The sequence below is a fragment of the Vicugna pacos genome, chromosome 3, assembly GCF_048564905.1.
Source record: "Vicugna pacos chromosome 3, VicPac4, whole genome shotgun sequence".
Lineage (NCBI taxonomy): Eukaryota > Metazoa > Chordata > Mammalia > Artiodactyla > Camelidae > Vicugna > Vicugna pacos.
This window is the reverse complement of record NC_132989.1, coordinates 10,972,581-10,987,496: the sequence shown is the minus strand read 5'-3', so window position 1 is coordinate 10,987,496 and position 14,916 is coordinate 10,972,581. Positions and strand designations below refer to the sequence as shown.

Genomic DNA, 14,916 nt, shown 5'->3' with positions numbered 1-14,916 from the left:
TGCGCCCAGGCTGGCCTGGGAGGGACGGGCACAGGTGGGTGATGTAATCCAGACTCCTGCCTGCCTCCCTCTCCCCTTAAATGGTTTCTCTGCCTTCCAGAGTTTGGGTCCTAGGCTGCATGCAGCTCAGGCAGTGGTGGCGGCAGAATCCGTGTCAGCTGGACCCCCTCCCCCACCTCACTGGGCAGAGGCAGGAGTGGAGGAACTGTGAGCGGGCCTGGAAGCAGTGCCTTGTTCCTTACAGGGCTGCGGGGGTGTGAGGGGTTAGGAACTACCGCTAGCTGTGCTTGGTGGCAGTTTCCCTTGCCTTCCTCTGGGTCGGGGAGAGAAGGATTCGCAAGCTGTCAGTGTCCAATCCTAGGAGTGTCACTTTCCTTGCTCTGTGACCTTAGGTTTCTCTGCAGTGGGCCTTGGTTTTCTGTACTGTAGAAATGACTCCCCACAGCCTGGCTGGTCACAGTGAGGAGGTAACTTGGACCCTCCTCCTAGTGGTTGAGAGCACGGGTTTTAGAGTCAGATTACTTGGCTTCAAATCCTATTCTATTGCTTGCTGTCTGTAATCTTGGTGAATAACCTTTCCAGTATGAGCCTTAGTTTCCTCATTTGTAGAATGAGACCAATTAGAGGAACTAACTCAGCGTTAGGACAGTGCATGACATCTAGTAAGTGCTTATTCCGTTAGTGCTATCACAACCACAGCTTGTTGCTAGCATTGTTTCTGCTTTGATGATCTCAGTGCCTGAGATCTTGCCCTCTCTCCCCTCTACTTCTAACCACGATAAACCTTTTGTTCAGTTGAGGAAAGTGAGGCCCGGGGAGGGTGGTGGGTATTGTCACCAGGGTTTTACAACTGATGAGTCTGGACTAGGACCCAGTAATCCGTTGCTTCTAGAGTCAAGGCAGGGCTGGGGCATGGATTCCTCAGGGAACCCCGCCCTCTCTGCCTAGAGGGGAGCTCTGGTTGAAGGCAGAGAGGATTGAGACCATAGCCTCAGGAACTAGCGCTTAGAAAGCAAAGCTTCTTTTCTTCTTTGATGTGAAATCCTAGAGATGGGTGTGTGAATGCCATTCACTAAACAAATGTCAGCAGTGTTGCCCTGAGCTAGACATTGAGATCACTGCGGTGAAAGCACCCTGTTCCCTGCTCTGAAGCTGCCTGTGCCCCTGCATATTGGGGTGGGATGTGGGTTAACCAGGCAGCTAACAATGCAGTGAAAGCACAGAGCCTTTGGCACTTCTCCTGGGATCTGGAGGCCTCCCCCAAGAAGGCCAACCTAATGGTCAGGTATGGGCACCAGATGGGTGATTAAGGACTCAAGGAATGCTGCCCCTAAGCCTAACAAGTTACCTTGTTCCCCAAGGTAGAAGTTCTTTGTAATCAGGGTAAACCCAGCCTTTTCAGGTACCTCACCAATCTCCAGGAGATGGTACCAGCCCCGAAGTAGATGTTTGGCCTTCCTTGTTCTCCTGGCACTAAGGCCTGAAATCTAGCAGTTCCCTCCAGCCAGCCCCTCAGTCCTACAGGCCTTCCCCCATCTAGCCCAGCCCCTTCTTACTCGGCACCCATACTTGTCCCTCAGTTTCATTTCCAGTTCTTGTCTTTCCGTTACCAGTTCTTATCACCACAACCTGATGAGCTTGACTCACCCATGTGCCTTCTCCCCCTAAAATCCTTCACTAGTTTCCCACTGGTTATCCAGGTCCTTGCTCACTGGACCTCCTAGATCTGGCCCTTCTGGGCAGCTTTTTTTCTTTTTTTAAAAGCTCAGCAGTTTAGGATCTTTCCAGAACAAGCAATATAGAAAGTACAACTGACCTTTGAACAACACCGCCTTGAATTGTGCAGGTCCACTTAAGCAGGTTTTTTTTTCAGTTGTAAAAACAGTACTACACAGTGTTGGTCTTTGACTGCTTGGGGGTGGGGTCGGCACCCCCTAACCTCTGTGTTTTTCAGGGGTCAGCTGTACTGGATGTTTTTACCTAGCTCTGTACCGTGTGTTTATGGGTTTAGCCCGTTTGTAGGCTGAGAGACTCCTTGGGGCTGGCTCTCTTCCTCTTCCGTGCTGAGTAAAATATGGAGTGACTAAATTTCTCCAACTGAAGGAGAACCCCAGGCCTTCCCGCTTCCCTTCTTTCCTCTCTAGTGTGGCAGGGGTTTGTGCCAAAGCCTGCTTGGGAAGACCTGCCCTGGTCTAGGCTGTCCCTGGAGGGCAGTGTCCGGAAGAAGAGCCAGGCGCTGTGGGGACAGGAGGGCTCATTTGTGATCGGAATCAGTGAATTGAGCCAGCTGATCTCCAAGACTTTTTTTCTCACCCACTAATCTTTTTCACATTGAGACATAGTTTGATGGGTTTTTTTTATCGATGAGGATGGGGATTGCTTGGAAAATATTAAGAAACTTCCTTTGTGAATTTGAATTGTGATAGCATTTATTGAGCATTCACTGTGTGCTGGGCATTCTTACTATGCTCTGTTCATTTAATAGTCAAAGCAGCCCTGTGAGATCATTATGACATCAGTTTTACAGATGAGGAGACTTAAGTTCATAGGGGCTCTGCGCAGGGTAGAGTGAGTAGTGACTCCAAACCAAGTCAGATAACAAAGTCCACACGCTTCACTGTGGGCTGTATTGCTTTCCTGCACATTGTTTGAATGAAGGGGTATCACACACTTGGAAGTTAAGGCACATAGAGACAGAATCCCAGAGGTTAGACAGTCGAAGTGGTGTGGTACCACCCCCGCTTTCCAGGGGAGCTGCCCTCCTTGCTGTCACTACCCCACTGAGTCCCTTCTGCCCTGCTACCCCTCAGCCCCCACCTTCTGCCCCTTGTTTCTCATCATCTCGGAGTGGTTTAGGTCTCCTGCTCCCCACCACTGTCAGTCTGGAGTGAAAATACTGAGTTTGCCAGTCAGAGCTTCACGAAAAGTTTCCTGGCCTCTCCCCCAACCCCCGACTGCACATGGAGGTTCTGGGGTGCTTCATTTAATACACAAGTGCATGTGTGTTTTTAGGAAGCCCCTTGACCCCCTGGAACTACAGCCAGTACTGGCTCTTGGCTGACAGCGGTCTTGTGGGACAGAAAGTGGCTTTTCTCCTTTCCCATGTGGCCGGTAGCCCTTGACTTGCCTTGGTTGGGGAGGAAGACACTCATAGAGCCTCTGTCTGCCATCCTGCTCCCCTGAAATGCTGGGCCTCACCTAGGGCCCACCTCACCACACTTCTGCCTCTCTCTCCCCTGCCGTCAGTGACTCCTTACCAGGAAAGTACCCTAAGGCTGCAGCATTTGCCCACCAGTGGACACTAGGATTTCTGGTGAGCTGGAAGGCACACTGGACAAAGGGAGTTGAGGCTTCTAGCTCCCATCCTGGCTCTTCCCTGGGGAAACCCCTTCCCCTTGGGGGCTTGAGTTCCCTATCTGCAAACAAAGAGGCTTAGAACCATGGTCCTTTTTGCTGCTCAGACATTCTACATCTGTTTTCTTGGGCAGGTGCAGGGTGGTGAGTGGAGTGTTTCCTGAGCTGGGCTTGGGTCAGTGGCGACTGGCACCAGCTTCAGGCTACCAGAGATGTGGGAGGAGGGGGGCTTGTCCTCTGATGTTCTGGGATGGTGCTGGACGTAGGGGCTGGCACCTTGCACAAAGGATTGGTTTTCACTGGGAGCCATTTCAGATGCCAGACCCTGTATATTGTGATCTATACTCTGTGTACGGTGGGTGATTGGGAGGGAACCCAGAAAGGGATGTGTAATTGAAGTCAGGAAACCTGGTCTTTTTTCCAGCCTGCCTCAAGTCCTGACAGCAGCTCAGCTGAGCCTTCCTGGGTTCCCCTAGGCCCCACAGAATTTTTTTTAAGGCCCCACAGAATTTTAACAGATGTAGAGATTTTTGCTTAAAGGCAGAAGTAGTTCTCTGTCCCTGGAGGAATTTTCTGTCTCGCTGGGGAAGTTCTTCCCTGGAGCAGGGGCAGCCTGAGGCCCTGGCTGGAAGCGGAGCAGAGCAGGGCGCTGTGGGTCCTGGGGACAGAGGGAGGTGAGGCTTTTTCAGCAGACTTCACACTGGGCTAATGGAAGGATTTTCCTGTGTGTGCCCAGACTGGCCACATACCCTGGTCAGCTTAGGTTTAACGGAGGACTGGGGAATCAGTGGGGTCTTTTAGTGGCAGTAGTGTGCTCCCATTGTTTGAAGACTGAACTTTAATACTTTACCATGTCCCTTTGTGATTGTGGTGAACAAAATGTCAGGCAGGGTGATGACAGGATCTAATTCTTCCCAATTTTGAAAAAAATTTTATTAGAAAAAATAGACAGTGACTTGAGAAACGTTGCCTTAAACCTTTTCCGGTAGTTTTCAGGAACACCTTGCCCTCTGAACCTGATTCCCCTTTCCAGCTCTTGTTGATGACCTTGATGTTGTGGGCCTTTTGGCCTGCTCTTGTCCTGGTAGCATGCAGGGAGTGTTGTTGGGGGCTGGAGAATGGGTCCCTAGAGAAGTGATTATGGCCATAGCTCCTGTGTAGCTGAGGAAGATCATCCTCTAATGGCTGCCTCTGCCGGGTCCTGGTCAGGGGACTGGGTGGTATTAGACTTCTCTGGGCCAGCCCAGGATTAGCAAGAATATCAGCATGGAGTAAGTGGCTCCCTGGGCCTAAGGACTCCATCCTCCTGGGACTGAGATTTTCTGGTTCTCCACTGCCCAGCACTGGGGATGGGGGTGCTGTGGGCTGGGTTACAGAGCTCCTGCTCTCTTCTGGCATGTGGGGTGTCTAGAGGGTGCAGTGGCTCTGGTATGGGGTGGAAGCCAAGAACGCAGTGGCCTCATAGTTAGGAGTGAGGCAAGGACTCTCTGCTCATTAAGGGAACATGTGTCTGGTAAAGGAATAGAACATTCCTTTTGAGACCAGCTGGACAAATTTCTCTGCTCGGGAACTGCGGGCAGCTCTTGCCCTGGCACGGCTGGTCAACAGTGGAGGCAAGGTGATGGGAGAGCAGTGGATGAGCAGAGCGCCCTGGCATTTCCCCATGGGTCTCAGGGAGGAGTGTTGCTGAAGCTCTGGGTCTTCAGAAGCAAGTTGGAAAAACAAATGTAGGTGTAGAAAGGACCAGACCTATTAGAGCCACTTCCTTTAAAAAAAAATTTTTTTTTTCTTTTTAAAAAGCCCCTGTCTGTCCTTGTTGAAACTACTGGAGAATCCCAAACACAGTTAAATCACTGTAAACGTATTATTTAACTCCCGGTAATGCTTGTTTATGTGTCCTTCCGGAGTTCCTACTGTGTGTATGTGTATGTATACATTTTCAATTTGTTTTACAAAAAAAATTAAAACTTTTCTTGTTTATTGTATTTATCTTTTCGTATCAGTAGATATGATTATCTTTTTATGACCACTAAAAATGGTTTAACTTTAATTTATTTAACCAGTTCCCCCTACTGTTGGACATAAAGGTTGTTTTCAGTATTTTGAATTATGAATAGCACTTTGGACATCTTTGCACATAACCCTAAACACTTGTCTGATTTGTATCATTAGGATGAATTCCTAACAGTGGAACCATTGAGTCAGCATGAGGTCTCACTTTTTCTTTGGAAACTTGGAAGGCAAGCATATCTTCTTTGAATGGCTCACCCTTCCGTTGACCACAAGGTCACTGAGGACAGACAGAGCTGGCCCTGGCATGGGGGAGCTTGGAAGAGGTCCCTTGAATTCTTGATTGCCAGCTTAGGGTTCTTATCTTGCCTTCCCAAGTCTGCTTATACAGAGACTTCTAGAATGTTAGAGCCTGAGAGGGCCTTTTCCTTTGTGGAATCAGCTATGATTCGGGAGCTCTGAATTACACAGCTAACCCTGGCATGGATTCAGTCTGCCATGGACTTACCTTCTCCTGGCTTCAGTCCCTTTTTCACAAGAGGGTATAGAGCTGTGAGAGTCTTCCAAGTTGACTGGGGATTTGGCTGCTAGCTGTTGCTGTGATTTTACTTTCCATGATTTCTTCAGAAAGACGCTGGTAAACTTGATACTGGAGTTTGAGCACGTGCCCTTCCCATTTCCACCATGTTTTCCTCCTTTGGGAACCTGCAGATTGCTTGGTGGAGTGGGGTGGTGATGAGGGTGAGGTGCTGGTGGTGGCTTCCTCCCACAGGCTTTGCATAACCATCTCTCCCTTCTTGTTCCCGCAGAGCATTCTGCTCCGGCCAAGGTGGTGAGGGCAGCAGTTCCTAAACAGCGAAAAGGAAGCAAGGTAAGAAATGGGGGTTGCCAACCCAGGGGGACTTCCTGGAGGTGGGTAGCCTCTTTTCTGTCGTATCAAGTACTTCTGGGCCTTGAGGTTGTTCTGCGTTCTCTCTAAATAGCAGGGGTCCCTCTTCTGAGCCTTCATTGTGAATGGTTCTAGTGGCTAGGCTGATTTTGGCCTTTTATCTCAGTGGAGCTGTATTTTCAATGAGGGGCTGAACGGTGGAGGCAGGGTTACCCTGGGGTCCTCACAGAATGTGCCTTGCAGGTTGGTGACTTTGGAGATGCAATCAACTGGCCAACGCCTGGAGAGATAGCCCACAAGAGTGTGCAGGTGAGTCTGTGGGGAGGGACGGGCAGCTTTGAAGTATATGTACATGTACGTGTTTGGCCTCAAGCTTTCAGAACCTCAGGTCTTACCTTTCTCAGTTTTTTAAGAGGAGTGGTTGGTACTGTATCAACATTAAAATAGCTAAGAATCATCCACTTTGAACCCTCTCTGTGTGTCAGGGACTGTCAAGTGCTGTCTGTTCATCATTTTGTCTAACCCTCAGTGACTCCTGGATAGGTCCTCCAGTAATTTCTGTTTTACAGATGAAGCCCTTGAGGCGGGGGAGGTTAATTACTAGCCCTCGATGGCCAAGTGGGGATTGGAAGTTAGGTGTGTTGTTCCAAAGCTTGTGTTCTCCATCACTACACTTGGATTGCCTGTGAGTGAAACAGGAGAGTGGTCATTAAGCCAGATGCCCACCTCCAGACCACAGGTCATGGGGAAGCATATATATAGCTCGCCTGAGCTGTACCAGAATATGGATTCCTGGTTAGTCCTCTTCCTCTGGGCCTAGGTCCCTCAGCAGCTCTGGCCTATGGCCTTCAGTTCCCAGAGTTGGTGTGGACAGGCCAGGGGCCAGCATCTCCTCCATGCCACAGATGACCTGGACTGTGTGGTCCTATTGTAGGGAGTAAACAGCTGGCCATTGAGGGCTACAGCCCCTCTGTCCTGGGAATTGCCTCTGTCACTTAGACCTAAGGAAGCTGGAGAGACAGGTTGTCTTCCACCTCTTGCCTCTGACTACTCTCTCCAGTGAAAGCATCTCAAGCGTGAAAATAGGACCTTACAGTATGTTCAGGCCAACATCCCATCACATGCTCCAGCTCCTCTACCCTGTCCTTCCAGTGACAGGGAGCTCCCTTCCCTCCCATCCCAAGAAACTCTCAGACTCACCTCCCCTCCCTGTTCCTCTACTTCTCTTTGCAGCCACAGCCCCACAAGTCTCAGCCTGCCCGCAAACTGCCACCCAAAAAGGACATGAAAGAACAGGAGAAAGGAGAGGGGAACGAAAGTAAAGAGAGCCCGAAAACCAAATCGGACGAATCAGGGGAGGAGAAGAATGGGGACGAGGACTGCCAGCGAGGAGGGCAGAAGAAGAAAGGTGAGTGACTTGGAGCAAGACTTGGGTGAAGGTGGCAGGACAGGACTGGGAACATCAGAACCCGGGGGCTGCTGGAGCAATCTCAGGAGCCCTCAAGAAGTCCTTCGGAGGCTGGTTTGGGCCCCTCACCTGGCAGGCTTGACTTCACCTGTCTGTCTGTTAGTTCCTTGTCTTCTGTAACAAGCATTTGATAAGCCCTGTTCTCTGCACTGGGGCTCTAACAGCACATAAAACAGAGGTCCCCACCTCAGATTATTCTTTATTTTGATATATTACTGTTCCATGTTACATTTCACTTAAAGACAGGAGTTCCCGTTGCTCTGGCTGAAATGTACCATAATGGTACAGGTTTGGCTGCTCTCTTGCAGATCCAAAGTAACAGTGGTTTAACCAAGATGGAAGGTTGTTTCTCTCACCTGTGAGCTCAGTGGAAGTAGACCAGGCCTAGAATGGCAGTTCTTTGATTCCTTTATCTTGCTGTGTGTTGGCTTTTCTCATCCCAGATGGCTCACTCCACCTAGCAAGATGGGGAAAGGGGAGAGTAGCTCCTTGCCTTTTAGGGACTTACCCTGGAGTTAAGTACTTCCACGTGGCTCTACTGGGCAGAATTTCGACATGTCTCTAAGGGAGCCTGGAGGTGCAGTCTTGATTCTGGGGAGCCATGTGTCTGGCTCCGAAGGGGGTTCTCTGGCCCTGGAGAAATTGATGTTGGGAGTCCACCAGGAGTGTCCATCATGATGAGGTCCAGTGAGGGAAAGGAATTTGCCCAGGGTCACCTGGTGGTGATTCAGGCGTGAAGCCCTGGAGAGGCAGAAGGGTTGGGGTTAGGGATATACAGGATGGACCTCTCCTTCAAGCCTCTCTCATGCTCGTGCTGTCCTCCAGGGAACAAACACAAATGGGTTCCATTGCAAATAGACATGAAGCCTGAAGTGCCCAGAGAGAAATTGGTCTCGCGCCCTGTTCGCCCGCCGGAGCCACGACACACGCCTGCCAACCGTGGGGAGATCAAAGGTCTGCCTCTCCCACTATGGAGGGCCTGGGTGTGGGAGTCACCCTCAACCCTGACCTGGTGCCCCTCTCCCTTTAGGGTCTGAACCTGCCACCTACGTGCCTGTGCCCGTGGCCCCCCCCACCCCAGCCTGGCAACCAGAGACCAAATCGGAGCCTGCCTGGCACGACCAGGATGAGACATCGAGTGTGAAGAGTGATGGGGCTGGTGGGGCGCGGGCTTCCTTCCGTGGCCGTGGACGGGGGCGTGGTCGTGGCCGGGGACGCGGCCGGGGTGGCACTCGAAGTACGTGAGGCCCCTTTGGGCTCCGGGATGTCCGAGGGAGTGAGGCGGGGTGGTGGGCAGGGGTCTTCTCTCCCTCATAGGGCCCGTTTCCCCCGTAGCCCATTTTGACTACCAGTTTGGCTACCGAAAGTTTGATGGTGCAGAGGGGCCTCGCACCCCCAAGTACATGAACAACATCACCTACTACTTTGACAATGTCAGCAGCACTGAGCTCTACAGCGTGGACCAGGAGCTGCTCAAAGACTACATCAAACGCCAGATGTGAGTGGACAGGAACCTTCTTCCTGGAAGTGTGGGTGAGGTTGGGGACTGCCCGAGGAGGGCAGCCGGGCAGAGTGGGGCTGGGTAGGCCTTTCTGCTGCTGGCAGCAGTTGCCTGCCTCCGGCTGGAGTTGAAAAAGATAACTTTCTCCTGCCTTTCAAGCCAGTTTTTCATAAATTTAATGTTGACTACAGAAATAATGTCACCTTTAAGAAATTTAGAAATTACCACTGATAAAAAGGAGGAAGAAATGCCTGGTTCTACCCTGCTTTATGCCTTTCTTCAAAACAGCAGTGTTGTCAAGAGTGCTGCAAGTGCTCGCTGTTGGAGAGGCTCGGTGCTAAGTGCTTTACAGGCATTCTCTTATTTAATCCTGTAGTTATCTACCTAATTCCCGTGAGCTGGGTCTTATCCACTTTTTATAGATGAGCAAACAGGCTCAGTAACTTGCTCAACTGGTAAGTGACAGGGCACAGATCTGAGTCCATTTCTCTCTGATTTACAAAACCTTAGCTCCTTACCTCGCCAATGTATTGTCTCTCAAATCCAGGGGGAGCCAGGCAAAGAAATAGATAATTATAGTAAAGTGTGATAAGTGTTTTAGGAGCAGAAGAGAAAGTGACCAACAGTATTGAAACTGGCTTTTAAAGGAGAGTGAGGCGCTTACAAGGTATATACAAAGAGGCTGAAGGGGAGAGGAAATGGTTTGACCCAAGGTTAGGGAGCCAGGAAAGGATAACATCATCTCTTTGCAGCCCTAAAGACTGAGTGTGTAGGGCCAGGGTTGGTCAGAGGCTCTGTGAGATTTCTGGAATGTATGGAACAAGGAAGGAGTATTCATAAATGATGAAGCAGTCCTGCATCTTCTCCCCTCCACCTAGTGAGTACTACTTCAGCGTGGACAATTTAGAGCGAGACTTCTTCCTGCGTCGGAAGATGGATGCTGACGGTTTCCTTCCCATCACTCTTATTGCTTCCTTCCATCGAGTGCAGGCCCTCACCACTGACATCTCACTCATCTTTGCGGTATGTCTCCCTCCCTGGGGCAGGGATGCAGGGGGAAAGAAAGGTCTTTACTTAACGGACCTGGAATTTGGGCCAAGGCAGAAAACCCTGGAGGAGTCTCCATCTGATTACTTATGCTAAGGTTCCAAGGCTTGGCCAGCCCCCCTCTCTCCCTCCCTCCCTCCATCCCTTCTTCTCTCTCTTTCTCCCCCTCCCCCTTATATTATGGAAAATTTCAGACATGGAAAATTTACAGAAGTAGACAGAATGCTGTAATGAGCCCAACACCCAGCCTCGGCAATTAACAGTTCATGGTCAGTCTTATTCCATCTATCTCCTTGTTTGTTTCCTCTCCCAAACTACTTCGAAGAAGTCTCTGGTAACCTGACATTTCATCCATATTTCGGTACCTATCTCTAAAAGATAAGACCTGTTTTAAAAATATACCTATCTCTATAAGATAAGTACTTGTTAAAAAAAATCATAGTATCATTATCACATGTAAAAATACTAATAATTCTTTAATAAATATTTAATCAGTTGCAAATTCACCCCACTTTTAAAAATTTTGTTTTAGTAGTTTATGATAATCAGGATCCAAATAAGACTAATACATTATCTTACTACGTCTCCTCCTCCCCCTCTTTTTCCTTGCAGTTTATGATTTGACTATGCTGGATTGTGTATCTTGTAGAATTTTCCTTAGGTCTCAGTGGTGTCATTTCACAGCTTCTGTACTCCACATTTTTTGTAAATTGGTAATTGAGAGGCCTGCTAAGATTCTGGTTTTGGTTGCTTTTTGTTTTGTTTTGTTTTTCTCCTCCTCGTCAAGAATACTTCGAGGTAGTGATACATTCTCTCAGGTGGTGCATAGTGCTCCGCCTGGTTCTCTCTTTTGCCATACAAGCTGCTGTCGACAGTCATTGCCTGTTTCTTCAGTGGGGACTAAAAATGGTTGTATTCTTCCAGTCTTCATTTGTTACACTTGTGGGACCATGACTACCTCCTTAAGGAAGCACTTTGCCTTATCCACTGTTTGGTTACCAAGAAGTATATAGTTTGTATAGAACGGGCAGTAAGTGCTTGATCTTTCCCTTCGATAACCAGCTTTCAGAATTACGAGCAGATCCCTGATAACCATCAGAGGTGAACAGCCAGGTGTGTGTTTGTTTTTTCTTTCAGTGTCAGTGTCATTACAAAATTATAGAATCAAACGTTTTGTTTATTTCAGTTTATTACGTTTACTATGTTGAATCAAATTGCCCCACCTTTGGCTGGTGGGACCCTGGTTCATCGTGTGTATTTCCTGTCCCAGATCTGGAATTGGCCATTTTTTCAAGGAACTCTTGGTCCTCTGTTTTGAGGAAATGGTGTTTATGGTATTTAGATACTGCAGTTCGAATTATATAGAGGTGTTTATTGCTACTTGATTGGTTGTTGTTTCCAAAGCTTTATATATATAATGAGATTATACTGCTATTTTTTATTAAAATTCAAGATCCAAAGGATCTTTTATTTATAACTACTATATTTTCTCCCCTGCCAAAAATACCATTTCCTAATGACATTAACATAATTATTCATTTGTCTTACTCTACAGTTTATACATATTATACTTGTAATACCTTTCCTATTCCTGAATTTTTTTTTTTCTGTTTATACAATGACTACATTTTCAAGCTATTTGAATTAATTTACATGCTTGTGTCTTTAACTTGCTGTAACTCAGTTATGTTAGTTTTGGTTTGCTCTCGGGTTTCAGGAATTGCTTTCTTCCCCCTGATTCCTTTGTTGTTTTACATTTATAGAAGACATTTTCATGGTTCCAAAGTCAGCATGATGTATTCATGAAAGTCTGGCTTCTACCTTTTTCCCTTTCTTTCACTATAGGCAACCTTTTTTGAATTCGTCCATTAAAAAAAAAAGTAGATATCTCTGTGTATTTGTATACTTCACCTTTATTAGATGAATGGTAACCTACAGCACGTGTTTCTTCACCTGTTTTTATACTTTCACTTAATATGTCTGGGAGCTGACCGTATAGTGCTGGTAGTAACAGAGAGATAGTCCTCGTTCCTGTTCACAGGTATACATGTATCTTTTCATATTTCAGCCAGTGTGTCTTCAGTGTAGATTTCTAGAAGTGGGATGGCTGAACTGAAGGGCAGATGCATGTGTAATCTTGGTGTTGCCTGATTCCCTTTCTAGCATGTGTGCCTTTGTGTTCTCACCAGCAATATGTAAGTGCCTCTTTTCCCTAGCCTCACCAACAGAGTATGTTGTCACATGTTGAAATATTTTCCTCTTCCATATAAAAGATTTTTAAAAGAAGTTGCCCCTCCCCTCTTTATTTTTCCTTTTCCCCAGATAAACATCCATAGCAGTTTATCTGGATCCTAGAAAAATTTGTGTCTATTTGTATGTTTTTACTTAAAAAATAAACACTGGTGGGATCTTAAGCTCACTGACCTAGACCAACTTTTTTGTGGCTCTTACCAGCTGAGCGCATTTGAAGCTACTTTTTGAGCCTGAGTAGTGTTCCATCGAATGGATATGCCATAATTGGTTTAAATTGGCAATGTGGTGGCAAGTTAGGTTGTTTTCCATTTTTCTTCTTTTATAGATAGCATTTTATCCAGATCTTACACATATTGTCACCTGTTTGTACAGATATTTCTCTGGGGCTGATTCTTGGAAGTAGACTACAGGGTCAGAGGACAGGTGTTTTTCATGTTAGTACCTAAAAGTTTGAACATCTCACTTCTCCAATCATGGAAGATGGTGCCAGTTTTCTTACACTCCTGCCAGCTCTGGGCTCATCCCTGAGCTCATGGAACTCAGTCATTCAACAGCTTCCAAGATCTCAATCTGTCCGCATCTTTCCCCTGCATCCTCTCCCTCCTTCTCCCTATTGCAGGCCCTAAAGGACAGCAAGGTGGTGGAGATCGTTGATGAGAAAGTCCGTAGGAGGGAGGAGCCGGAGAAATGGCCTCTTCCTGGTCCTCCGATAGTGGATTATTCCCAGACCGATTTCTCCCAGCTTCTCAACTGCCCAGAGTTTGTGCCACGCCAGCACTACCAGAAGGAAACAGGTAGGCTAGCACGTGGATGCTTCTCTGTTGCCCTTGTCCTCCGCCATCAGCCCTCCTCAGGGCTGGCATCAGGAGGAGGACTGGAGGAATGAAGACCTCCTCTTCCCACCCTTCAGAGTCGGCGCCTGGCTCTCCCCGTGCGGTCACCCCAGTGCCAACCAAAACAGAGGAGGTCAGCAATCTAAAGACACTGCCCAAAGGCCTGTCTGCCAGCCTCCCTGACCTGGATTCTGAAAACTGGATTGAAGTGAAGAAAAGGCCTCGGCCCTCCCCAGCACGGCCCAAGGTAGGTGAGGTCTGTCCCCGGCCCTGAGGATTTGATGGAAGGCAAGGCAGCTGTGATTCTTGCCTGATGAAGCTTCCAAGTCTGTTGGGGGGTATTAAGGTTGGATAAATGGATGAATCAACTTGTCGAAGTTAGGCTGTGCGCCCACTCCCAGGCCAGGTGCTGTGTGGGATATATATTTAGGTAAATGAGAGCACAGTTCCTACATACAGGGAACTTGCCATTTCATTGTGAATGGCTGTGATGTGATCCGTGAGAGGAGAAACCTGGAGCCCTATGGGATGTCTTTTCCCCGGGAAGCTGACTCCAGGCCTGACAGTTGTGACTTGCTGGCATTATTCAGGCCACAGTTGTAACAGTCTTGTGTTGAGGGGCTGGGGCTTCTGTCTCTCTAGGACAGTGACAGAGCCTAGTCTGAGGTGATTCCGTCTCTCTTTGATCTGCCCCCATTATAGAAGTCAGAGGAGCCCAGGTTCCTCCACGCGACCACTCTGCCTCAGCAACTGCCCTCTCAGCAGCTGATGTCCAAGGATCAGGATGAACAAGAGGAACTGGATTTCCTGTTTGACGAGGAAATGGAGCAGATGGATGGGCGGAAGAACACCTTCACTGCCTGGTCTGATGAGGACTCTGACTATGAGATTGATGACCGAGATGTCAACAAGATCCTTATTGTCACCCAGACGCCACCTTATATGCGCCGGCACCCAGGGGGGGACCGCACAGGCAACCACACCTCGCGTGCCAAGATGAGCGCTGAGCTGGCCAAGGTCATTAACGATGGGCTCTTCTACTACGAGCAGGACCTGTGGACTGAGAAGTTCGAACCTGAGTATTCCCAGATCAAGGTGAGGCTCCAGCGTAGCTGTGGCAGTGGGGCCCAGGGTATGTGTAACATGAGGAAGAGGAAGGCTGACAAGCTGTGTGACCGTGGGCATAGAACCTCAGTATCCTTGTCTAATAAAAGGGGGTGGTGATTGATACTGTTAGGCACTAGGAATGAGAAGAGATCTGTAAACACTGTAAGCTGGGCCTGTATGAGAGGTGATGGTTGTGTCTTGGGCATTCGCATTTAATGTTGTAAGTTGGCTAGGCACTTTTATGAGTAGAGAAAGGATGAAATTGTCATTTCTATTCCTAGATTGTTATTTTTATTCTTAAATATTTAGGCATGTATCAAAATTTAAAAACCTTTTAAGTAACTTGCTTTGAGTGTGGAAGATGGGGAACAGGTAGGTCTTTTAAAAAAGCACTGCTTCGACATAGTAAACACTCTTATGGTTACCGGGAAGGGGGGTGGGAAGGGATAAATTT

The 14,916-nt window shown here is 48.1% G+C and overlaps 1 protein-coding gene across 2 annotated transcripts in view; it reads left to right on the top strand.

Moving 5' to 3' along the window:
* LARP1 (La ribonucleoprotein 1, translational regulator) overlaps positions 1-14,916 on the top strand; it is a 79,733-nt gene that overhangs the window by 52,619 nt on the left and 12,198 nt on the right. For both annotated transcript variants that reach the window (XM_006214969.4, XM_072954067.1), the window contains exons 2-11: positions 6,174-6,235; positions 6,497-6,562; positions 7,487-7,661; positions 8,547-8,675; positions 8,752-8,958; positions 9,057-9,219; positions 10,101-10,245; positions 13,142-13,316; positions 13,433-13,602; positions 14,058-14,450. In XM_006214969.4, the coding sequence (XP_006215031.1) occupies positions 7,538-7,661; positions 8,547-8,675; positions 8,752-8,958; positions 9,057-9,219; positions 10,101-10,245; positions 13,142-13,316; positions 13,433-13,602; positions 14,058-14,450 (1,506 nt within the window). In that variant the 5' untranslated portion in view covers positions 6,174-6,235; positions 6,497-6,562; positions 7,487-7,537. The remainder of the gene's footprint in view (positions 1-6,173; positions 6,236-6,496; positions 6,563-7,486; positions 7,662-8,546; positions 8,676-8,751; positions 8,959-9,056; positions 9,220-10,100; positions 10,246-13,141; positions 13,317-13,432; positions 13,603-14,057; positions 14,451-14,916) is intronic.